This window comes from Tursiops truncatus, chromosome 1 (genome assembly GCF_011762595.2).
Source record: "Tursiops truncatus isolate mTurTru1 chromosome 1, mTurTru1.mat.Y, whole genome shotgun sequence".
NCBI classification, from domain to species: domain Eukaryota; kingdom Metazoa; phylum Chordata; class Mammalia; order Artiodactyla; family Delphinidae; genus Tursiops; species Tursiops truncatus.
In genome coordinates, this window is record NC_047034.1 from 89,426,828 (window position 1) to 89,452,818 (window position 25,991).

Sequence of the window (25,991 nt, forward strand, 5' to 3'; positions counted from 1 at the left end):
GCCAGTTTTCTTTCTAACATGCAAACATAATCTGGTTATCTGTGTACAGTCCTTTAGTGGTCCCTCACTGCCCACAGAAAAAGATCAGATTCCCAGAGAAGGCACAGATGGCATCTACAGTCTTGCTCGTGCCCAGGTCCAGCCTCGTTTTTGACCATATCCAGTGCTGCAAGCAGACTGAATTCCTGGGAGCTGCCGGAACATGCTTGGCTCCTTTATTCCTCTAGGCCTTTGATCACAGTGTTCTTTACTGGCCTGGGACCTAGTCCCTCCTGAGGTCTGCCAGGGAACACCTTTTCATCTTTCAAGACTCAGATCTCAGGCAGTTGCTCTCTTTTCATGCTCTCATGCCTTCTTCCACCCGCACCTGTACTATAGGATCAACCAATCTCTTCTTTATTTGGCACCATATCTTATACCTTTGGGGAATACTTTATTAGATGTACTTCTTTTTTATGTCTTTATCTTCATCCTAGTTTGAAAGGACCTTTAGGCCAGGGGCCATGCACTTTCTTTCCCCAGCACAGTGCTTGATATATATTAGGCATTTAATAAATAGTTGTTGAATAAAAGAATGACTAGAGCGTCTGAGTAACAATAAAGTGTAAGTTTCACATGATTTGAGATAAAGCACAGATCATATGGGCTACAGTGATCTGGGAAAGTCTTAAAGAAAAGGTGAGGACCAAACTACAGAGATAGACAGGATTTGGAGTGGGGGGAAGAAAGAAGGATATTCATGACCAGGAATTATAATTTAGAGCTGGGGCTGAAGTGAGATAAATGACTCCTTTGAGCTTATGATAGGATACTACTGCTGGAGATGTAATTTTCTGATTTAAGATATTTCAGTTGCTCTTCCTAACCTACATAGTAATTTCTAAATCCCTTAGGGTTGGGTAGTCTTTAAGAGTCAAATCAGAACTCAGCCCATTAATAGCTTCATGAGCTTGGCCATGAACTTTTCTGAGCCTCAGTTAGGAAATCACAAAATGGAGACATCATATCTACCTCACAGTGTTTGTTGTAACATTTAAATAAAATAACAGTATTTACCACTTCTTCTGGATTTATCATGTGTCAGGCACAGTGCAGAGACACCCCCCCCCCTTTTTTTATTGGAGTATAATTGATTTACAGTGTTGTGTTAATTTCTGTTGTATAGCAAAGTGATTCAGTTATACATATATACCCTCTTTTTTTAATATTCTCTTCCACTGTGGTTTATCATAGGATATTGAATATAGTTCTCTGTGCTAAACAACAAGTAGGACCTTGTTGTTTATCGATTCTATATGTAATAGCTTACATCTGCTAACCCCAACCTCCCACTCCATCCCTTCCCCAACCTCGCTTACCCTTGGCAACCACAAGTCTGTTCTCTATCTCCATGAGTCTGTTTCTGTTTCATAGATAGGTTCATTTGTGTCATATTTTAAATTCTACATAAAAGTGATAAGGTATTTGTCTTTCTTTCTGACTTACTTCACTTAGTATGATAATCTCTAGTTTCATCCATGTTGCTGCAAATGGCATTATTTCATTCTTTTTTATGGCTGAGTAGTATTCCATTATATATATATATACCACATCTTCTTTATCCATTCATCTGTCAGTGGATATTTAGGTTGTTTCCATGTCCTGGCTATTGTAAATAGTGCTTCTATGAACATAGGGGTCCATGTATCTTTTTGAATTAGAGTTTTGTCTGGATATATGTCTAGGGGTAGGATTGATGGATCATATGGTAGCTCTATTTTTAATTTTCTGAGGAACCTCCATACTGTTCTCCATAGTGGCTGTACCAACTTACATTCCCACCAGCACTGTAGGAGGGTTCCCTTTTCTCCACATCCTCTCTAACATTTGTTCTTTGTAGAGTTTTTAATGATGGCCATTCTGACTGGTGTGAGGTGGTACCTCACTGTAGTTTTGATTTGCATTTCTCTAATAATTAGCGATGTTGAGCATCTTTTCATGTGCCTATTGGCCGTTTATGTTTCTTCTTTGAAGAAATGTCTATTTAGGTTTTCTGCCCATTGTTGGATTGGGTTGTTTGTTTTTTTGTTGTTGTTGAGTTGTATGAGCTGTTTGTATATTTTGGAAATTAAACCCTTGTCAGTTGCATCGTTTGCAAATATTTTCTCCCATTCTGTAGGTTGTCTTTTCATTTTGTTTATGGTTTCCTTTGCTGTGAAGAATCTTGTAAGTTTGATTAGGTCCCATTTATTTATTTCTGTTTCTATTGCCTTGGGAGATTGACCTAAGAAAACATTGGTATGATTTATGTCAGAGAATGTTTTGTCTATGATCTCTTCTAGAAGTTTTATGGTGTCATGTCTTACATTTAAGTCTTTAAGCCATTTTATGGTGAGAGGGTGTGTTCTCACTTCATTGATTTACATGTGGCTGTCCAACTTTCCCAGCACCACTTGCTGAAGAGACTGTCTTTTTCCCATTGTATATTCTTGCCTCCTTTGTCAAAGATTAATTGACCATAGGTATGTGGCTTTGTTTCTGGGCTGTCTATTCAGTGCAGGGCCCTTTATGTGTGTTAACTCTTTTACCCTTTACATCAGCTCTGTGTTGATTAGATATATTTTTGTTCTTACTTTACAACATTGGAAACATGGTGGTGCCACAAACAGAAAGAGGGAAAAATGAGAGACACACTCCCAAATTCTTTTCGGGGTAAGAAAGGAATAAGCCCCTCTGTATAGGGTGGCTGACAGCAGTGTTGAATTGTACCAGTGCACCCTCAGGTTCAAGGTAGGGTTGGGTCTGCTAAATTGTGGGCTGACCCACTAAGCTTCTTGGTGCCCTGTGGCAGCATAGCTTCAGCTTGCAAGCTGGAACCTTCACCCTGAAACCCCTTGTGATACTGAAAGCCTCCTTCTGGGAATTGGCCTGGGGTTTGGGGAAGGGTGGTAAGAATGCAAACACCTGTGGTTGGAGCGCTGAGGTCAGTGGGTTTGTTGTGACCCCAAGCCTAAGCTGAGGGCCATGCCCTGCTGGGGACTCTCTCATGGGCTGGCACTGCTCTTCTGATTGTGATCCCAGGGATGGGCCAGATGAAAGTCCCAGAAACCAAGACCCCTAAAATTTCTCTCTTGTGTTGAACTCGAAGTCATGTAAAAAAGAGGTTGGAAGCATTAATTTTGGAAATCACCGGACAACATTTGAATCATGACGCTTAGATTTTCTAGTTAGGTGAGCCTCAAAAAATTATTTAAGCTCTCTGAGCCTCAGTTTTATAATCTACAAATGGAGTTAATAATACTTACTTCACAGAGTTGTTGTGACGTTAAATGAGAAAATATATTGAAAGCACCTACCGTGATGCTCCATCCAGATCCTGAGCATTTAGAGGTTGCTGATGCTGATAGTTTGGGTTTTTCCTTCCAGATGAACACAGGCCAGAGTTCTGGCCAGAGGATGGCATACAGTGGCCGGGAGCCTGATCGGTCATTTCCTACAGGCTTTCATGTGTGAGGCCAAAAGGCAATCTCTGGGAATATAAAGAAATCAAAACCAAGCTAACTCTCTCATTGAGCTGGCAATCTGTGAAGGGCCCAGGCCCAAAGGGAGAATCTAGGTGTAAGCCAACACAAGCAAGAGGGGTCCAGACGGAGGATGGTGGCACACAATGGAGAACTGACTTGAGGGCTGAACTGGGGGCTTCAGCGTTTTTATAGGGTGCTCACCTCTGCCCGTCTGCGTGGGGATAGAACCCTGAAGGGCAGTGGCACAAGTCTGGGGCTGAGCGGAGCTTGTGGCGGTAATTTAGGCCTGTGATGCTTGTGGCTGGGAGCCGAGGCGAGGCCCAGTGGGGGAACTCTTGAGGGAAGAAACTGTGTCCTGATGCTGCTGTGCACCCTCGATCCTCACCCAGTGTTGGGGCTTGGAGAGCTCTGTTGGCTCAGGCAGGTCCTCTTTTACCCACAAAGCAACCCTGTAAGTTCAAGGGTTTAACTGTATTTTTATTATATATTGTCCAGAGCATAATAGCCCCAAATGTTTTTTGAAATTGAGTCCATTTGCTGGAGTGTCTTGATACTTTCTGGAGGGTGGTTGTGTTGTTCTTTTTGTCGAGGTAGACTGGCACATGCATCTATTTCCAGCCAGTGAGACTGTTCTGATTTTTGTTTGGGCTGTAGCCACTTGAGTTTTAATGTTCTGTGTGCTTTGGGCCTCATTCAGGAATTTAAATTATTTTATAGTGGATAGGGACTGTAGGATAAAGAATCACAAATCACAGGACAATTTGAAGTTCATTGACAAGGATAGTGAGAAAAGTTGCTTTGCAGAATATTTTACTCTGAGTTTCTCTACTGTCATTCGTTTTGAAGGAAAAAGGAAAAAACAAAACAAAACAAAACAAAACATTCATCAGAAAGGCCGGAATAGAGGATCAGTCTAATACTTCACAGTGGAGAATGATGCTGGGTTCAGGCTTCTCTGCACAGCTTTCATTATGTTTCTCTCCTTGAAGGTCAGGAGTGTTTGCTACCTTCTGAAGGCTCTGTTTTCCTTACCTATCCAGCCTTTTCCCCACTTTTGTCTAACCCTGGTTTAGTTCTAGACATTGGAATGCCTTGCCTTCTCAATGCAATTTCTCCATTCTTTCCAGCTCAAATGCTAAAACCTTCCCAGAGGTCCTAGACCTTGGTCAAGGTCATTGGCCATGTGGTTCTCATCTGTTAGCCTTTAGCAGCGCCTGACCAGCTCTGGGAAATTCTTTAAAAGGCATACAGTAGCAGCCTGTACCTTGGGATTAGTCATTTGACTCTAATTATTCTGCTGAAGGGGCACATTGCCCCCTCACCCCTCCATCCAGGTCTGTTTGACTTCTGTTACCTTCTTGGTTGTTTTTTTTTTTTTTTTTAATGCCCTGATTCAATTTTTTGTGCCTGAACTTAGTCTGGAAGCATGAACCCATAAATGGTTCTCTTGTCCACTTGAGAACTCTGGGCATCAAGCTGTTCACCTGAACAAGTCTCTGCTTTGCCCAGCTTACATCTTTGAACACCAGTTACTCCTCCCCTACTTTGATAAAAGTTGTAGTTACATCAGCTCTGGCATGGGGACTCTCAGTAGCTACCCATCCTCTCACACTCTATCTCCTCTGGTCTCTAGTTCTTGTGTTTAGTTCTGTAACTGCTCAAGTTCTTACCTTCTTTACAAGTGGTCGATGTGTGAGTCATGTCTCCACAACTTTATGGCAAGCTTAGAGATGACAAGTATCTTTGTAACCTGTAAGTCCCATGAGGCCTAGAATATTACCAAACCACTTTAAAAATCTTTATTAGTTGTCTGTTATGTCACAGCAATGTTAATGATAAATATGCTTTTTTTTAAAAAATAAGTATATTTAACCCTTCAACCTTCCTTTTGCTGAAGAGTGATTTTTGGTTTTGATAAATGGTAGTAGCCTCAGTTCATGACAAATTTGTACTGAAATCCTGCTCAACTTATCCTGAACTTCTACACATGGAGTTTAGTGTAAAACAGAGGCTTTATATGCAAAAGTGGGAGTATTGATAACAACTCTTTTTTTCATATATAATCATTATAGAATTTGAAGGTGAAGTTCTTGTGAAGCTTGTCAGATTACCTTTCAGATTTCCTTCTGTTGTTTCCAAATACTACTTCACAGCAGTATCATCTCTATCCCCATATGCTTCTAGAACACATTAATTCAACAGCAAACTTCATACTATCGGACGTAATTTAAAATGTGCTACAAGAACTTAAATTTACTGTGTCCACTCAGCATTCCTAATCCGTGTTATCTTGAATGTTTGAGTTATGCTACAGATTTACTGGACCAGAGAATGAGAAAGTCCAAATTCTCTAGAACCTATCCCTTACATGGAATAGCTAACACAGTGGGAGATGCATGGCTTTTCTCTCTCTCTCTCTCTCTCCTTCTCTCTCTTTCTCCCTCTCTCTCTCTCCCCACCCCTGCCTGCCAAGAGCATAAACAATCTATTTTAATGGAAGAACTGAAGTAAAGCAAGATAATCCAAATTAACTGGAGGTCCGTGATGGTTGGGGAGAGATAAATTCACTATTGTGTTCCCAGTGTTAGAAAGTGACTGGCACATCATAGGCACTTAGTTAATTTGACTGTATGAACAAATAAAAAAAATGTTTTAATATACTTATTAACTCTTTAATACAATAAGAGCTTTATTCCCATTGATTCAGGATATGGTGATGGGTAGGTCATCATTTATTTTGTTCCACCTTTATGAGGCCTCAGGGTTTTCCACTATATCCTTGTCACTTATGACAATACTAACAATAATAGTAGATATAGCATCTAGCATTTGTATAACGCTTTTCACATTTAATAAATAAAATTTAATAAGCTGTACATATATGTGCTTTCACTTTATCCTCAGAAGAAATCTGAATGATGAATAGAAAAGGATCCAAAAATGGTGACCCTTCTTCCTTCTCCCAGTCCTGGACCATAGCCTTCCTTCTATAGCAGGGATGACAGATAGAGTTCTTTGATTGGTGAGAAGACTAGAAATAGAAAGATATCAATATGTTATGTGCCAGAAGCCACACATCAAGTTTATAACAAAGACCCAAATTATATGTAGTCTGACATTTTTTCCACTTTAAATTTATTATGGATTTAACTTACTTTACATTTCATTCAACAGTTTCTTTGAGATGTCACAGAAATTCAGTGATGGATGTATATTTAAAATTGACTATAAAGTCAACATTGAATGAGATAAAGAAGTGCTATATATAGAAGATAAGAAAATACTATTTTTCAGAGCCAAGCATTATCTTATTTTTATTGGTATTTTGAAAGTATTTATTAATTTCCCTAGATAAAAAATGGTACGTGATTTGGAATACAAAGAATAAGATTTGGATGTGATTTATAAATCTCTTTTTTGTTTTCATTCCTTTTATGAATCCTTAGAAATAGGTGAAGATGTCCCTTCTGAACCCTGTTTTTTTAACTTGGTTTTTGAAGGACCTGTTTCTTTTTCATTTTTGTGCCCTTTCAAATAGCCAGCAGTGTCATTAGTATGCTACTGTATTATGAGAACAAATTATGAAAAAACAGGTAAGGATTTAGGATACTTTACTGAAAGATTTTTTTTTATGAATAAAGCCTTTTGTATTTATCCATTACCTGTTTGGTAGCTTTAATTTCACAATGTAGGATATTCTAAAAATAAATATTTGGATTTTATTCTGGATTTTTCATGTTAACAAAGGAAGGGGGAAAGAAAACACTGTTTAATGAGACTGTTAAAGTTGGATCTTACAGGAAAACCTAAATTTGAGGTAAAAAATGATTGATCTTATTTTGATTTTTGGCTAAGACTTTACTTGGTTGAAGTACGCTTATTCAGAACTGGGGACCTCAGAAGTGCTTGTAACTTGACAAAAAACAACCTGGATGCACTATTGGGACACTCTTGAACGTTTACTTGGTGATTCTAATGGTGTACGAGACACTACTGAGTGAGATCCTTTGCCCAGGTAGCTCAGGGATCTGTCCTGCATATGGGGGACTGTGTGGGGAATGGTGTCTCTGTTTCAAAGAACTTCAGGTCTTTTTTAAGCTCTGGGATTTCTGTATTTATCTGACCTGTCTTCAGTCCTCATAGAGAATTGATTTATATAAGCTAATGTCAATTAAGATAACAGCCTTTTATCTGTTTCAGAAATTTCTTCTAAATTATAAGGACTACTACCTCTAGGTCTAGTATTTGAAGATTTGGCACAAATGTTTGTTTTATCTATAGATAATTTTCACGTTTGGAATTATTAAATTTGAAAAAATATTTGACTAGCCAAACTTGGTATCTAATTTTAGAGGAGCTGATGGCTGTTAAGTGATGATGCATAGATGGAATAGGTCCTGAAAGGCCCCCCATAGAATTGCTTTTGCTGAGCAGTACTTCAGCATTATGCCCTTGACTCATATCAAGAAGGGCTAGAAGGGGAAGGGGTACAACTGATTTATAGGGATGTTGTTGAAGACATTGTCTATATATCTCACACAGTGTCCCTTTTATAAAAATCTATAAGAACAATTTTTCTTACACTTTGGTGCCAGGAAAATTTATACAATTATCTTTCAAGTGATCCTGTTTTCCTCTTTGCTTTGGTTGCTAGGAAGTATAGCAGTAAATTTGTAACATGTTTAACAATTAATCAATTATATTTTGGGATACATTTTATAGACTAACTTTATTTTACTCTTATGTATTTAATCTTCTTTTGATACCCCATTAAACATCAACACATTTGTTGAATGCCTGTGTATGTTAGGCACCCTGCATGATGCCAGAGATACAGTAATGGGCACATCGGACACAGCCCCAGCCTCATGGAGCTTAAATTCTTTGGGGGGAAAATAAGCATTAATCAAATAATCATACAAAGAAATGTAAAAAAGGAAATTGTTACAAGTACAATGAAGGCACATTACATGATGCTATGAGACTCTATTTTGGTTCTAATTCCTCTTTTCCTGTAAGTGTTATATCCCTTTCTATGGTAACAGAGATACATATTTACATACAGTTAGACACATACATATATACATATGTACATAAACACTGTCTCTAGAATACATTTATACTTATGTTTTCTTGTGAAAACTCTTCTTCGATATGATTAAATGGCTGATTGTTTTTCCATTATGTAGAAGTATCACAATATATATGTCCAGTACCTTATCATTGGACACAGCTTGTTAAAAATTATTCACTATTGTAAAAAATATATATTGTTTTATTTTTCATTTTTTTGAAAACCAAGGTTTTCTAAAGAGTTCTGTTTTAGCAGGGGAAAAACAACAACAACAAACAAACAAAAACCAAAACCATCCCACCCCTCACACTCAAGAAGTCTGAATAGAATCCTTTTTAATTAGTCAAGGATAGAGGGTCTTATTGACAGAAGATAGAGCAGGAGCAAATGCACCATAGTTTAACTAGCTTTTCTTGAGCCCATAACTATCAGTCACTTTGTCTGCGTGGGGCAGCATCTTGCCTGTTCCAGAACATTCAATTCACGCTGCAGTACTATCCTTCTATACTTGGGGCTAGCCTTCCATGTTGAAGCACTAACAGTCTGTGTGCTTTTCCATTCATGGAAATATTTACAAATAATGAGCTCTTAGACTAAATGCAGCATCACAAAGATCACATCCCTGAGGGGGGTGAGAAGGGAAGAGCAAAGCAATCAGGGTCCAGGAATGACAGTTTCCAAACAATGTGTCTACTGTAGCCTTCCCATGTCTCTACATTTACTAATGAGGCTGAATAGTTTATTACAGGCTTGTCAATGAGTTGTTTTTCTTTATGAATTCCTTGTTCATATCCTTTGCCAAGTTTTCTATGGGTCAGTTCATCATTGTATTATCATTGATTTGTAATGGCTTCTTTTCTATCAAGAATATTTTCACATATGCTGCAAACATTTCATTCAGTTTGTCTTTGCTTTTTAATTGCCTTGCGATATTTTTAGCATAGTGATTAAACACACAGGCTTTGAGACAAATCTTTGACTCAAACCCTGTTCAATGACTTATTACCTGTGCATTTTAGTCAAGTTGCTTAACCTCTTTAAAGCTTTTATGGATTGTTATGGTTGTATTTGCTTTTTTTTTTTTTTTGTCTCTGGAAACAGTAGGTGTAAGGAATAAATTTAATAATGTATATTCACTGTAAAATCTTTAGAAAACACAGATAACTCTAAATTTTAAAAAATCATTCATAATTCATAATGCCTCTACCTATTCACTATGTATGTTAGCAAGCAGTTATGTCATATATTAATCACAGTTCTGGATATAGTTTGGAATAAAGTTGTTCTCCTTTAATATATTGCAGATATCTTTCTTGGTTAATATGTATGTTCACTTTATCATTGCTAATCGTTGTGTAATATTCCATCTATAGATATGCTATAATTTACCTTGTTCCTTATTTTTAATTAAATCAATTCCAATGTTAATTATTACATATGTTGTAATGAGCCCTTCATGATTACTTCTAATAAGCAGAATTTTATGTCATATGATTAATACATCTTTAAGGTTTGGGATATTTCTGTAGCTTCATCTACACTAGGTATTATCTTTTTTTCTTTTCCTTTTTTCTTTTTTGCCAGTTTGTTAATGTGAAATGATATCTTATTTAAATTTGCATTTCTTTTGGTTACTAGTCACTTAAATATGTTTTGTGTATTTATTAATTGTTTTTATTTCTTTTTTTTAATAAATTGCCCTGTTAATTTCTTTGCTAATTTTTCATTTAGAGTGTTCATTTTTTTTCCTTATAGATTTTAAGAGCATTTATATATTGCAAGGACGTTAATCTTTTATCATGAAAATTACAGATATTTTCCTGCTTTTCCTTTTCATTTTTACTGGTTTTGATTCAAGGAAAAATTTGGGGTTTTACAAATAAATAAATCTAGCTATCTTTATTTTTTACCTTTAAAGATTATGTAAGTAGTCATCAGTATTTTCTTCAAGTACTTTTATGTTTTTGTTTTTTGCTTAAAACGAATTTCAGGTTTCTCTCTAAATTTTACATTTAAATATAGATTTATAGATAAATTTGACATTTAAATAAGCTCCATGAGGGCAGTGGTTTTGTCCATCTTATTATTCCTTATTGCTGGCAGTATTCATGGCCCATCACAGGTATGTAATACATATATATCAAATAAATAATATAAATCTTTAATTACCTAAATTTTAATTTTGTTATAAAATGGGTGATAGAAATGTCCTTTCCTAACATTTTCAAAAAACTGGAAGTGTACTTTCTAAAATGTATTTATAATCTGTTATCTTTCCTCTGTCTGGAACATTCTTCGTTTTCATCACCTGAATTCTTGATCATCTTTAGATGTCAGCTCAAGCATTGTTTCTGTAGGAAAGCCTTCTGTGATAATTGTTAGATAAGGTCACATTCCAAATTGTAAGTTTTCATAATACAATCTTTCTTTGTGACAGTTGTCACTCCTGCAGTTTCACAATTGTTTATAGAGTTATTTAGATATTTATTTTCCCTACCAGCACCAAACAGGCAGGGACTTTACTTGTTTTTGCTTATCATTATATCCCACTGCCTGGTATTAGATATTAAGGTTTTTTTTTCTTTGAATGGAAAAATAAATGAACAAACTGCCACAAAAATTGCATACTGAGTTTTTGCACATGTGTGATCCCCTTGAGGGCTTTATTATTGATCTTTGTTTGTTTTGTTATCGGCCCCATACAGATTTAATAATGCTAGCTTTAGAAGACATTTTAGTATCTCTTAGGTTATGATGGCTTACCACGTACCCCCTATAATAATTCATCATAGTTTTAAAACTTTTCCAACTATTCTCACATATTTATTCTTCCACTTGAATTTTATAATCATTTGCCAAGTTCAAAAAATTCTTATTGTATATTTGTGTTTGTGTGTGTGTCTATGTGTTGGTTTGGGAGGAAGGAATCGTTTTAAATTTATAAATTAACTTGAGGAAAGACAGTGTATTTTTAATAAAATATGCAAGCTTCTTATTCAGGAATTTGGTATGTAGCTTTTATTTACTTGAATGTTTTTTATTTCCCTCAGTTAATTTTAAAATTTTATTCATCCAGAACCTGAACATTTCATGCTATGATTTTTCTTACACATTTTTGTTCAGGAAAGAGTTAACATGGCAGGCTTGAGTTTGCTATCTTTAGCAAAGTCTGCTTTCAGGCTTAGACCTTGATTGGCATCTGGGAACTTGGGTTTTGAAATGTTCCCTTTCCCTATGGTACTAAGTGGTAAGGTTATTTGGTGTGCCAGGGGTACTGAATTTCATTGTGCTAGCCTGCCTAAATTAAAAAAAATAATAATAATACAATGGTTTATGATGGGCACCTACTTTCCTTCTGAGAGTTTTTAATGATTGTGGCTGATCTTGCCTGTGTAACCAACCCCCCAAAAATCCTTGAGCCATGAGTCTCAAGGAATCTTGCTGGGTAAAAACACTACACACGTGTTACTGCATTTTACTGATGGAGAACGTTGGAAGCTTACAGATGGATTTCTCCAGACACCACCTGATATGTCTTTTTCTCTTATTAGTTTCATTAGTTTTAAGTTTCTTCTCTTGGCTTTTCCTAGTAGTCTTCATAATGTCACCTCCAAAGGATAATTCTGTGTACTTTTTAACAATATTTATCTCTCACGTTTATTTTTCTTGTCATATTATATTGATCAGCTCTTCCAGAAAAATGTCGAGTAGTATAGTTGACTTCAGGAAACTTTAACATGATTGTAATAGTGTTTTAAATATGTTTTCAGTTGTCTTTAGCTTAATATTCTTTATCGTGTTATGAAAACATCCCTTAACATCTAGTCTAACATCTAGTTCACTTAGAGTTTCATCAGAAGCACATGATACATTTTATTTTATGTCTTTTTTTGACATCCTTTGAGATGATCCATTTTCTTTGGTTCTTTATTAATCTGAGAAATTGTTATATATATATATATATATATATACACACATATATACACATATATATAATACATAGAAAATTTTTTAAAATTCAGAAAACTTTTAAATTTATTTTGTTTTATATTTTTGGCGGGTGGGGCTGTGTCAGGTCTTAGTAGAGGCATGTGGGATCGTCGTTGAGGCACGTAGGATCTTTCATTGCGGTGTGTGAGCTCTTCATTGCGGTGCACGGGCTTCTATCTAGTTGTAGCACACGGGCTTCTCTCTAGTTGTGGTGTGCAGGCTCTCTCTCTCTAGTCATGGCACGTAGGCTCCAGGGTGTGTGGCCTCTGTAGTTTGCGGCATGCGGGCTCTCTTGTTGAGGCACGCGAGCTCAGTAGCTGTGGCATGTGGGTTTAGTGGCCCTGTGGCATGTGGGATCTTAGTTCCCTGAACAGGGATTGAACCCACATCCCCTGCATTGGAAGGCAGATTCTGTACCACTGGACCATGAGGGAAATCCCTAAAAAAATTTATTTTAAGTGAGACATGATATAACTAAGTATCCCTAAGGTAATAGAGTATCCATATTATTTTAAATGGGTTTTAATTCTTGCTCTGGAAAACAAAATTAAGTATTATTGCTTATAGTAATTTACTGCCTTTTAAGTAATAGAGGTTAGTAGAAGGATGCAAGGTGAGATGCATCATCTTGTGATGTCATAGAAGATAAAATAATTTAATAGAATAATACATAGAAAAATTAAGATTGCTCAGCATTTTCTTATGGGACAGTTAACTGTAATTTTATGCCCAGCATGTGTTTGTCAAAATGTATATTTTCTGAATTTCAGCAATATTTACACATACAGCTATGTGTGTATATATTTTTACTTTTCTGTGTATTTTTGGTGCAAAAAAAAGCCTGCTGCATTCAGACAAGTATTTTTCAAAGCACCAACTTATGCTGCCAGCTCTCTCACCTAACTTTTAATGCAGTATGATGAAATAAACTATTTTGTGTTTTGCATAATTGTCACAGTGCCCATAATGGTGATTTTTTTTTTCCTGTTGGAGTGGGCACCCAGATATGAACTGAATATTTGAATGTTGGTAATATTGACAGGGCATGAGATAATATGATGTCATAAATTGATTCTCATCTTCCACTCTAATTAGTCATGATCATTGTACATTATTTTATTTTGCTAATATTTGCTTCCTGTGTTCTAAAACTATATTACTAAAAGATATCAGTTTATAGTTAAAATTGAGAAGAATGTTAATCTTAAATATATAAATTTTTAAAATAATAGCTGACTATAACTATAACTAACTCCTGTCATACTACTGAAATATATTTGTATCTATGAGTTGCATTCTAGTTCTTGTAAAAAGATTAAATATTCTCACAAGGAAGAGAGGATGTAGGTAAATAAACATAAATTACAACATTTAATTGAAATTCAGTTAATCATTGTTTTTCTTCAGCTTTTATATGGGAGATAAAATTTTTTTGGCATAGTAAAAATATCTTTATCTCTCTTGTACTCCATCCAAATTTCCATCTGATAATGTGGCAAAAGCAGCCTTCTGAAAATAAGTAAAGTAAATGCTATAGTAAAAGCATGTTTTTCTGATTTCCATCAACCATAAATGTCTAGCAGCTTATTTTCCTAGTCGAATGTTTGATAGCTGTAAAGGTGAGCCAAGTTAAAAAGGAGAAGTCATGCCCCCTGCCCTCAATCACCACATAGGCCAGCAGTGAGATGGACATGTAAACAAGCACTTTTAATGCTATGTGGTGATTTCTTTTAGGGGTTGTACAAAGTTAATGAAAGCCTAGGTCATTCATATTAAGTTGGCATTGGGGTGTCAAGGAAAATGTTATGGAGGCTGACAAATTTGAACTTAGGTGTTGCTCCCACACCTTCCTTTGGTAATTGGCCCCACTAATCCTGCCTAACATTATTTCCTAGTATCTCTGTAACAGGTTTCTTCAGAGAAACAGATCAAATAAGGTGTGTGTATATATATATATATATATATATATATATATATATATATATATATATATGTGTGTGTGTGTGTGTGTGTGTGTGTGTGTGTATGTTTGTGTATGTATATGTGTGTGTGTATTATATGTCATAAGGAATTGTCATGCACTTAGGGAGGTTGGTAAGTCCCAAGATCTCTAGGGTGAGTCAGTAAGCTGAGACTCAGGAGAGCCAAAGGCATAGTCCATATGAGTTCAAAGGCCTGAGAACCAGAAGAGCTGATGGTGTGGTTTTGTCCTTCGACCTGAAGACTTGAGACCCAGGCAAAGCCACTGTTTCAGTTTGAGTCTGAAGGCAAAAAGAGTCTATGTCCCAGTTCGAAGGTGGTCAGGCAGAAAGAATTCTCTCTCACTTGAGGGAGGGTCAGCCTTTTAATTTTATTTGGGCCTTCAACTGATTGGATGAGCCCCACTCACATTAGGGAGGGCAATCTGCTTTACTCAGTCTCAGATTTAAGTGTAATTTCATCCAAAAATACCTTCATAGAAACACCCAGGATGATGTTTGACCAAAAATTTGGGCAACCCATGGACCAGTCAAGTTGACACTTAAAATTAACCATCACACTGTCACAGATGATGCCCTGATCTGTCCATTGTTCTATGAACACTTGATATTCACTTGTGAACTTTCAGTCTTGTTTTCCCCCAAAACTTATATCACTTTCCCCCTTTCCTTTATCTACTAAATACCACTGACTTTCTCTAACTAATGTAACCACTAACTGATCTCCCCTCTTTATTTCTTTGCTCCTCAATTATAAATTTTCGTTATTTCATGGTTGTTTTTGTTTCTCTAATTCAGTGGACAACTTTCTGAGGGTGTGATGACTATGCTTTTTCTTTTTTCAGTCCTTTTCCCTCTAAGTAGAAGAATACTTAGTATATAGATAGGGATATTTGTTAATTAATTTATTTATTCAATAATATCAACTTAATATATATTAGATATGAAACACTGAGCTAGGTCATGGTAATATAAACATAAACAGCATAGAACAGCTTTCTGGTTGTTGGAAGCAGATGGTAAGTGGTTATAATACAATGTAGTATTACACTAGAAGGCTGAAAAAGTACTTTGGAAATCTAGATGATATGATAATCACTATCTTTATCATGCAGACTCAAATAAGATATTATCAAAGGAGTCACATTTTTTAATCTGGTCCTAAATGAGTAACTAGGTAAATTAACAGTTGTAAGTTAGGGGAAACATTTAGAATGAATGGACTACAAAACCGAGGGTTATAGATGAGAAGAATATGCTTGAGAAATGTGAGAAGGTCTGTGTGTCTATAGTGTATGGCTTGTGAGTCTTTGGGAAAGAAGAGGCAGGTGAGAGGTAGATAAAGCTATAGCTTAATACACTTTGCATGCCATTGCTAGAAGTTTTAACTTTATCCCTGTAGGCAATAGGAACCAGTGGACATATTCAAAGGAGTGAGTGACATATCATATTTTCATTTTTAAAGGTGATTCTGGGAATAGTATGGAAGATGGCCTTAAATAGGCAGAGAAAGTAGGAGATGGAATAATTAAGAAGTTCATTGTCACAATTTAGTTAGGAGAGATTGAGGGCTTGAATTAGGTAGTGAGAAGAGAGAATGGAACTTGCATTTTAGAGGAGGTATTTTTAAGGTTGAATCAATAGAAATTGGTCACAGTGTCAGGGAAGGAGAAATTGGAACATGAGAGGTTAAGAGAGAATGAATATGTAGGAAGGTTTCAGGGAAAGGGAAAAATTCATCATGACTCTTGAGTTTCTCGGCTGGAAGATGGGGTGAATGGTGATGGATTGAAATCAGAATTTGATTAGAATCAGATATGTTGCTTCAGGGTTTCATACATAGCAGCTCCATTGCTGTCATCTATTGAAAATCAGCCCTCGACACAAGGGTTTCTATTTTTTAAAAAAAGAATCAAGTATGTTAGGAAAGGTATGGAGTTGAGTGTTGCATGTGCTGCGTTTGAGATGCTTGAGGAACGGTTGGAATGCAGATCTGCAGGATGAAGAGGATGCCTAGGCTGAGCCGAGCTGTGTAGTCCTTATCTTGGCTCCCACATGGAACCAGGTGACAAGAGGGGGCAATTGGAGGAGAACATGTAGTTATAAGGAGACTTAAGAGGATCAACGTGCCTCGCTCTATACATATTTGATTGACTGATTAATTGTATTAATAATGGGCCCTATGTGAAGCAAAAGAAATGGAATCTATGAGATTCCACTCACGTTCTCATAAGTAAACTGTAGTATATCAAAGCAGGTTATGAAAATGGAATCCTTTCTGTATAGCTGCATGACCAAGCAAGTGAGCTGACTTATATTGGATCTTCAGTTCTCATCTGCAGGCAACTCAACCCCATAATTGGTCTTGCTATGTCCACTCTTGCTGCACTTCAAGGAATTCTCTACATAGTAGCCCCAGAGATTTTTTTTTTTTTTGTCAACTAAATGTGAGGTCAATCCCTATGTAAGATCAACTCTTTCCTTGGCCCTGCCAACCTCTCTTACACATCTCCTACATTGCCCCTCTTCACCCACCAGGCTCCAGCTAAAGGGCTCTTCTTTCTGTTCCTGCTTCACGGCCTATGTATATGGTAGGTGCTCAATAAATATGAAGTGAATGAATGACTCTACCTTATAGGTTTATTATGAGAAGTAAATGTGAAAAAATATATGAAGAGTCAATTAATGTGCCTGGTACATTAGAGGTGTGCAATAAACTCTACTTTTGATCATTTTTGTCCTTGTGTTACCAAATCTATAAACCTGATGTTTCTTTATCCTCTTCTCCTTCAACCTGCCTTTCTAGCTCTTCCCATCTAGCCAACTTACTGTGTTTGACTTTTGCATCTCCATGTGTATTGATGTCTCTCTTCTCTTTAGTTGGTGCTTCATATGACTTCATCTAATTCCCTGGGCTTTTTGCATATGTGTCCTCTCCTGAGTAACCCCATTTCTTATTGTGCTTAAATCATTATGTATGGATTCCTGGTCCCAAGGACACTGAACATACAACAACCTTCCTGCAATGAAATTCCCAGGAGAATGGGGACCCTCTAGAAATTCCCAAGACTATCAAGGGACTCTTCACCACTCATAAAGCATGATCCTGATCACATCATTATTAATGTGGATTTGGAATCAGCAATTTATAAATTAGAGCCAAGACTCACTGAATACCAACTCTGGGTTAGGCAAAGTTCTAAGCACTTTATATAAATTACCTTCCTTTACAAGTTTGATTTTATTAGTATTCCTGTTTTATACTTACTAACCTGCCCAAGGTCACCCTGCTAGTGATTTGCAAGTTAGGATTTAAGCCCAGGTGGTCTAATTTCAGATTCCTGCCCTCAACTATGCTTTTATATTCTATAATGTCTCAATAGCAGTTGCAGGGTCATAGAGTTAACTTTTATTCTTTAATGTTTGATTTAAAATTTTTAAAATAATATGCAGTTTTAGTTAAAAAAAAAAACAAAACTTCCAACAGTTCCTTTCTATCATTCTACCCTACTACTTCAGGTCTCACTTAACTTACGGCAACTACTGTTAACAATATTTTCTGAGTTTTTGTCTTTATATAAGATTTTTCTTTTTAACCTCTTAGTGTCATCTTCCTCTCAGCTTTTGTCTTCTGAAAAGTCAGCTTATTCCTAGTTAGTTGGTGAAAGTGTTAAATACAAATGATGATACACACACACACACACACACACACACACACAACTTGAGTTGACCCTAGGAGAAAGGTGTTCTACCTATATCCCAGGCAGACTTCTAAGATTAATTAAATTCTTACCTATTTGGTATCTATTTACTTGAGTTCCTGCCTGAAGGAGACCCACTTTTATTCTAAAACTCCAGGGTGATGAATTCTTCAAGTTCCCGGGACCGAAGCTGCTATTTGACAATTCTTCTATGACTATCACCTTGACACTCAGAGAGAAATGGACAATGGCCCTTCCCGTCTGGCTATATGGACTCAAGAATCAAATGTTTTCTAAACAATGTGAAGAGAGTTTTGTTTCTAGATCATTATCTTTTCCCACCTTTTCCCTTCCTGCAGCAGAACTCTACTTCTTCATCAGTGACAAAAAAAATGCCTCTATGGAAACGGCCGTGCTTTTCAGCATGCAGTGGAACATTTTCCTAAAAAGTGAGGTCACCAGAAGCACAGAGCAGAGAAATCCCAGATGGCACTAATATTTGATTTCATTTTGAGCTCGCTCATATTCAGCAGATGGATTGGAAGGCTGACCTTGCTGACACTTCTGCAACACTGCCTGCTACTCCAATTGCCTTTGTGAATGTTTTTTCATAAGGCTTCTCCTGGTACCTCAGAGATTGATGCCTGGTCGCCTGCCTGTGTCATGCTTCATTACGCCAATGTGGTTGAGAGTTGCTGTGTTCTATAAAAGGGGAAATCCTAGCTCATCAGTATCTCAAACTTTTCCTACAGTCTCACAAATTGCTTGTAACATCTCAGAGAACATCATCTTCGCTTTCTAGGTGTACCTCTGATCTGTATTCGTTTTTAAGTTATCCTTTCCTAATTTTTCTGCTTTCTTTGGTGACATGGACAAATTAAGAATAATATAAAAAAATCCTCTGGAAATGACTAAACTTAACAGTTTCCAACATGCCTATTAGACACGAAAATCTAATTATATGAAGGTGTATATTGTTGAATTCCTCCTTGCAGTATAGCTTTGGTGGCTAAGAGCACAGACCTGGGTTGGAGTTCCCAGCTCTGCCATTTCCTTTACTTTAATGTAAGCCTCCGTTTCCCTGTTTGTAAACTAGTGATATTATTAGTGCCTACCGGTTAGGATTGGTGTGAAGGTTAAGTGAGATATAATGAACAAATCATATTTTTATCACAGTATCGGCACAGAGTAAATACACAGTGAATGTCATTGTGCAGTATACTTAGTATTCTTTTGCATATGTGTATAATATAAAGGATAAAATAATTTTGCTTAGTTTTTGGATTGCAAGGAAAGTGGACCGTTTGTTAAGGAGGAAGTTTTTAATGATCAGACTGAGGCTTTGTTTCAACACTTTTTATAAAATTGTATTCACTTTTACAGATCATTACATAATCCACATACCTGTTTGGACAGGGACCCTGTGGAAATGCAGCACACCCTCTTCCCCTTCCTCCTGCCCCCTGCAGCTCGTTTCTGTTTCAGTGATGTGGCTAGAGAAAAGAAACGATCACACAGTGTGAATATCCTGACAGGTTGACCTACATGGCCATTCTGTAAAGTTCCCTGGGAACACTCAATGCTGAGGAGGATTAGGTTGCTTCAATCTTTACAAGTTGCTGGTTCTGACACAACCAGATTTTGGTGCATATTTTAAAGCAAAGCATACTTTGGCTTAGAAAACACTGCATATTTAATAGCCTGTTTGACTGAATCACCTCTCTACCCAATGTAATGTTGATGAATTAGACTGCGGTTTTGTTGTGAAACTTTCTTGAGGATGTTACTTTTTTCCCTTTGTATAGGTCCAACATAAGGCCAGACTATGCAGACTCCAATTTCCATGAGTTCAAGATGCACACCTTCAACCGGGTTACATCCTGCAAAGTCTGCCAGATGCTCCTGAGGTAAGTTTGTGTGATCCTGGTTTTCAGTTTAAAGGAACTGGTATAATTGCCAAATGTATCAGACTTTGCTAAGGTCCCAGCAAAATGTTCTCAAGTGGGGATATTGCCTTACGAGTTTGGATCCATCAGGTCCTTCCTTGGCCTTGTGCCTGGACAGTTCCTTCAGAACCCAGGAAGGTCCTCTCCCTCTGCTGAAGGGAACTGCATAGCACTGTGTTCTCTTGTTTTGCTTTCTGGCAGTAATGATTTCCTATAGGCAGAATTTGGCACCTTTTAACCTATCACCCTCTAATTTTACCTTGCAGGGGAACATTTTATCAAGGCTATTTATGTGTTAAGTGTGGTGCAAGAGCACACAAAGAATGTTTGGGAAGAGTAGACAATTGCGGCAGAGTTAATTCTGCTGGTAAGTCATGTTTATTGTTGTGATTCTGCTTTTAATGAGAACATAAAACTTGCTAAACACAATTAAGGCTTAATTTACTCATAATATATGTTTATTATAACACATCGCCTTTTGAAACTATCGTTTATGAGCACAATTAGGAAATTGTTGGAAATTCTTGTGACTTTTCTACATACCTGGGAGGCTGAGGGCTTCAAGAGGGACTTGGAAGGTTCCATGTCACCCATTTCATCCACCCCTAACCCCTAAATTTTTAACAACACTGTACAGATACAGCCAAAACACACAAATGGAGGTGTACAAACAAAGCAAAACAAAATGGTTCTTTAATTCTGTCTTTGGTTTTTGAATTTCTCCTTTTTTTCTCTTAAATATTCATCTCCGAAATGCTCATGCTGCCAGGGGTAAACATTACACAGACTAATTCATGAATTGAATACATTGTCATTTTACAGCATTTAACAAAGAGCACGTATCCTTTGGAGTTTGTGTAAATATTTTCCCCTTGGTTTTTAAAAATAATGCTCCGTGATTGTGACCTGAGCCAGTTTCTAAAACTGTTGGCAATTATGCATTCAGTAGCCTTTTGCCTCTGTCTGCTCCTCTTGGGCTCTCTTCCTTCTCTTTCTTTTCTGGCCTCTTTATTCTTTCTCTTTCTTCTTCTTTCTCTTTGTCCTTTTCCCCTGAGTTGCTCTGTGTTTTATCAATAAGACCTTTCAAAATCAGTAAAACTTTTTGAAAAGAAGAAAGGGATCTTTAACAGCTTGTGTTCAGAAGGTAGCCACGTCAACCTTTGATTTTCCCAAAGGGAAAGGTGGACATTGAATTATTTTGGATAATACGAAGAAGAGTGAAACAGAGGATAATAGCTCATTTCAGAGCTGAGTTCAGAAAATAGGCAATCGTACAAAAGGTGTGAATCCTATTAGAGGACTGAGATCACAGCACATTCCTCTCACTCGGCTCCTTCTGTAGATGTATTTTCAGGGCCCCACGAGCCATTGTCGATGCCAGGCATGGGCAGTGCAAGGAGAGAGAGCCCGACATTAGTTGAGCACCTGCACTGTGCCTGCCCTGCCTGGGCCTCTGCCGGGCCTTTCCTAGAGGGACTCGTTCAGTCCTCAAAAGAGCCCTTCCCAGTTTCTGATGGAGGTCACCGTGCTTATGCAACTTGCTCAAGGGCTGTTAGGTAAAGGAGACAAGATTAGCACCTACTAATGTTTCTCAAGGTCTGAAACAATCTACAAAGGTATAAAATATAAAAGAAATATTACATATATTTATTATTATTATTTAATCGCCTACCTGAAACAATTTATCACTTAAATTTCTGTGGTTCCATCTTTATGTGTTCTGTCCTTTAATCTCTTTGAGAACAATTAACATGTTACTTGCTCACAGTAGGTGGATGGATTTTTATAAACCCCCATAGCCCTGTCTTATGAGTTTCAGTCTCTGAGGAGTATAAAGTGACCCCAGAGTTGGCAGGGTTCTTTCAGTCTAAAGGGAATAGTGTAGGAAATTGGTTGTGAGTCAAGCAGAGATGATTGAAAATCTGGCTCTGCTCTTAGCTAGCTGCATGAGCTTGGGGAAAATATGTAAACATTTCATTTATTCATCTGAAAAATGGAACTTAGAAGATTATTGTGAGGATCATATGAATTAATGTTTATGCCTAGCAAAGTGCCTGGACACAATAAAAATTCAATATTTTCATCCAAGGTGTTATGATGAGAAGCCGGTTTTTGAAAGGAATGGGTTTTAATCTGCATTTTGGTTGTTTTTGTGATGTGGAGCAAATGTGTATAGAGAAACTAGTGAGCACCAAACTTTGAAGTGATAGACAAGAATGACATTAAAAGGACTTAAAATTTTTACGTTACACACAAGTCAGTAGGAAACAGTTGGGAATTCCTGGTCTAGCCAGATACGAGAGTGGTATATTCCCAGTGTCTGTTCCAGAGTCATTGGTTCAGTGTCTTCTTCTGGTGCATGAGTTGCTCTATGGAAGGAGACAGCATGAGAAGGCATTAAAGCCTATCAGCTCTGGAGTCTTGGTCGGGTTGGAATGAGGCTCCACAATTTTCTAGCTGGGTGACTTTGGTCCACAGTTACTTAACTTTTTTTTTTTTCTTTCAATCTTTTGGCTGTGCTGCATGGCATGTGGGATCTTAGTTGCCCGACCAGAGATTGAACCTGTGTCCCCTGCATTGGCAGCACAGAGTCTTAACCACTGGACCCCCAGGGAAGTCCCCCAGTTACTTAACTTTTTTGTAAAGTTGGTATTATTGCTATTTTTATCTTAGCAATGATGAGAAATTGAGGCACAGAGAAATAAGTAACATGTCTGAGTTGCTTAATCAGTAGACCTAAAATTCAAATCCAGACAAGCCAGCTCCTGAGTTTGTTCTTAACCCCTGGGTTGGCGACCAGTCCTGTGAACTAGCTGTGATGATACATGCCAGATGTGTCGAATGCATAGTACCTAACCCAAGTACATAATCAAGTGCTTGGCTTTCTCTGTGAAAGAGAGAGAAATTCTAATCTGTGTTTGTTTGTTTTTTTTAAAGCAAGAAACACTTTAAATTTAATTAAGTTAGTAACTACCAAACGTCTTTAGGTTTAAATGTTCGGATGTGCTGCAAGAAATTCAGGTATCTCTGGGGACCATGCCTGTCCTTTCCCCATGGAATGTCTAATAGCTGGAAGTAATTTAGACACCTTAAGCTCCAGGGCCTCTTATTTTAAGATGAGGAAACTGAGTCAGAAAGAGTATGAAAATAAGAATAGCAGTTAGTGCTTTGCAGATTATAGATAATGCTTACTTATACTCATTCATCAAAAGGTAGGATTGTTCTCTAAACTCTTATTTAATTCATTATAAAGCAAGAAATAGTTTTTTTAAACCTCTGGCTAAATTTGCTTCTTGGAGTTTTGAACGTAATTCCCTTGCTCTCTTGATTATTTCTCTGCTTTGCATCCTTAGTTGTCCTCCATTCTCCTTATGTTTTGCACAGCTGTGTCCTCATTCTCATCCTCTCTCCTCTTTCTGTCCTTTCCTGCTCAAGATTTTTAAGAGACTGATAGCATTGAATGCTCGTAGTTAGTTAATTAATGTTATGAAGGAGGCTCCCCTTTTTTGCCTTTGGATTAAGATTTGATGGGTAGCCCTTAGAAATAAAGGGATCTATCCTCAGAGCGAAGAGGAACTTCCATTACAGCTCTATCAGTAGCCTTCTGTCCCTCACTTCCAAAAAGATACTCTCTGAAAGTTGGAAGTCATGATACCCTCTCCTCAACATCACCCCTTCCCACTCTGATGTAGGTAGTGATCATGCGTAGAGTGTGAGTTTCAGCTTGGTGGGTCTGTTATGAATGTGGTAAAATAGGTAGTATTTTGAGGACATGGACAAGCTAGACTTTATGGGCTGTTACCTATCCTATAGAGAATCCCAATTCCCAATATTGGTTTAAGTTTTGCACAGTTCTTTATTTCAACATCCAAGAGTAATTGCCTGCAGGAGTTCAGCAAGGTAACTTTCCATGAGTGATATGACTGGAGAAAAACGGGTGTAAGGAAGGAGGGCAGGAGGAAGGACATGATATATCAGAGGCTAGAGATATAGTTTACTTGAATGGGACTTTTGTATGCAGGAGAGAACTTGAGAGAGAACTTGACTTTGGGGAAAATCATCCCAACGGCCAAATTTAAAGCAAGTGAATAATACTGGTTTAAGGCAAACTTAAATTCGTATAGAATCCAGGTTCCCCCACAAAATGAAATCATCGGTAATTTGAGATGACTGACCCCACCTTTACAGAGCTTTATGGCTTCGTTGGTTAACACAGTCTATATTCTCAACAGACAAAAAGAGATTCCCATTGGCTCAGTGTGAGTCAAAAGTCCACTTGTGGTCCAGAAAGCCACGGCTACCAGGAATGGCTAAGTAGTTATAAACGTTGGATAGTTGGGGTGGAAGACAGTTCCAGAAAGTGGAGCATTTTCATTCAACATTGGACAGGTTTATAGATAAGGGAGCAGTCAGTTGGCAAAGAGGTACTAGTTGTACAAAATGACACAGTAACCCAGGAGCTAAATGAAGGCTAAAGAATCTTCCACTCCACCTTGTAATTGTCATTTCCACTGGTCATCACATTGCAGGCCTTACCCTACTTGACCTTTCTTGACCATCTGGCACAATTAACCATCCACCACATCCCCCAGGTCATCCTTTGTATGTCTGATTAATTTTTCGGGCATTAGCTATAACCTGCAACCCAGATAGATAAGACTCCATTTCCACTTAAGGCTTTTCTCCTGAACTTTGGATTCCAAATTTCCATTTTCTTCTCATGTATCCATTAGCAGGTGTCCTGCAGTGACCTCAAATTTCACATATGTAAAACCAACCTCATTAGTCATCACCACCAACTTCCTCCTCTTCCTTGTCTTAGTTAAAGGTCTACCATTCATACACTCACCCAAACCTGGGTGTCAGCCTTGACTTACCGGCCTCCTTTATCTTCATTCACTTACCTATTCTTCTTAGTTCTCCTCCTAAGTCTCCCTAGGAGAGAGATACCATATCCACTGATATGGTATTGCTATAGATTAAACAAAAGCTCATTGTCTCTTGTTTGGACAGCTACAAACTCCCTGCTGTTAATTTTATTTCCACCATGCAATTTGCAACACGATCTTTATTAAAATCAAGTCTGATGTGTCACTTATTTGTTCACTATACCTTCCATTCCTCACAGAATAATGTTCAAACTTCAATTAGATGGTGAGCCTCTCACTGATAAGAATCATGCTGAACTGATGTTCTGACCTCTGGGAAGCCATGATGGATAGATGAGTGAGTGGACAGACCGACAAATAGAGTAATGAGTAGAACTGTGGTGTACCAGGATTTCTGGGTCCTGAAAATCACTGTAGTCTTAGAAGCAGAAGCAGGAGGCTGTGGGGGATTGGACAGTTTCTGGTTCTACCCTTGTAGAGACTAGAGCTCGAGTGGTTGTGGGATAAGTGGAATAAAAACCTGATCTGAATCCCTGGCTGATACTTTAAGAACGAAAGATAGAAACCTGAGTAGACCTTTGCATTCCTTTCTAGTATTTATTCAAGTTAAGGTTCATGCCCTGAGCATTGATCATCAGGCCTTTGACAAGGGACACTTGGGTTAGGTTAATAAGTAGCAAGAAAATGAACTGGCTCATGGAACACCTAATGACAAAAATGCCTCTATTTCTGGAGAAATCTACTCCCTTTCCATTCAGTCCCATTTTTAGAATTCTTGCATGGCTCTTAGTGTTTCTCCTCCCTGAAATATGCTCCCTTTTCTCCCTACAGTTCCAATATCTACCCTTCTTTTACTTCCTCTCCAAGCTCTTTGTCAATCATTTAACCTTATCCTGTCCACCCAGTAGT

General features: G+C 37.5%; 1 protein-coding gene across 7 annotated transcripts in view; it reads left to right on the top strand.

The window, feature by feature from the left end:
- VAV3 (vav guanine nucleotide exchange factor 3) overlaps nucleotides 1–25,991 on the top strand; it is a 400,412-nt gene that overhangs the window by 224,660 nt on the left and 149,761 nt on the right. For all 7 annotated transcript variants that reach the window (XM_073810192.1, XM_073810193.1, XM_073810194.1 and 4 more), the window contains 2 exons: nucleotides 20,053–20,154; nucleotides 20,460–20,560. In XM_073810192.1, the coding sequence (XP_073666293.1) occupies nucleotides 20,053–20,154; nucleotides 20,460–20,560 (203 nt within the window). The remainder of the gene's footprint in view (nucleotides 1–20,052; nucleotides 20,155–20,459; nucleotides 20,561–25,991) is intronic.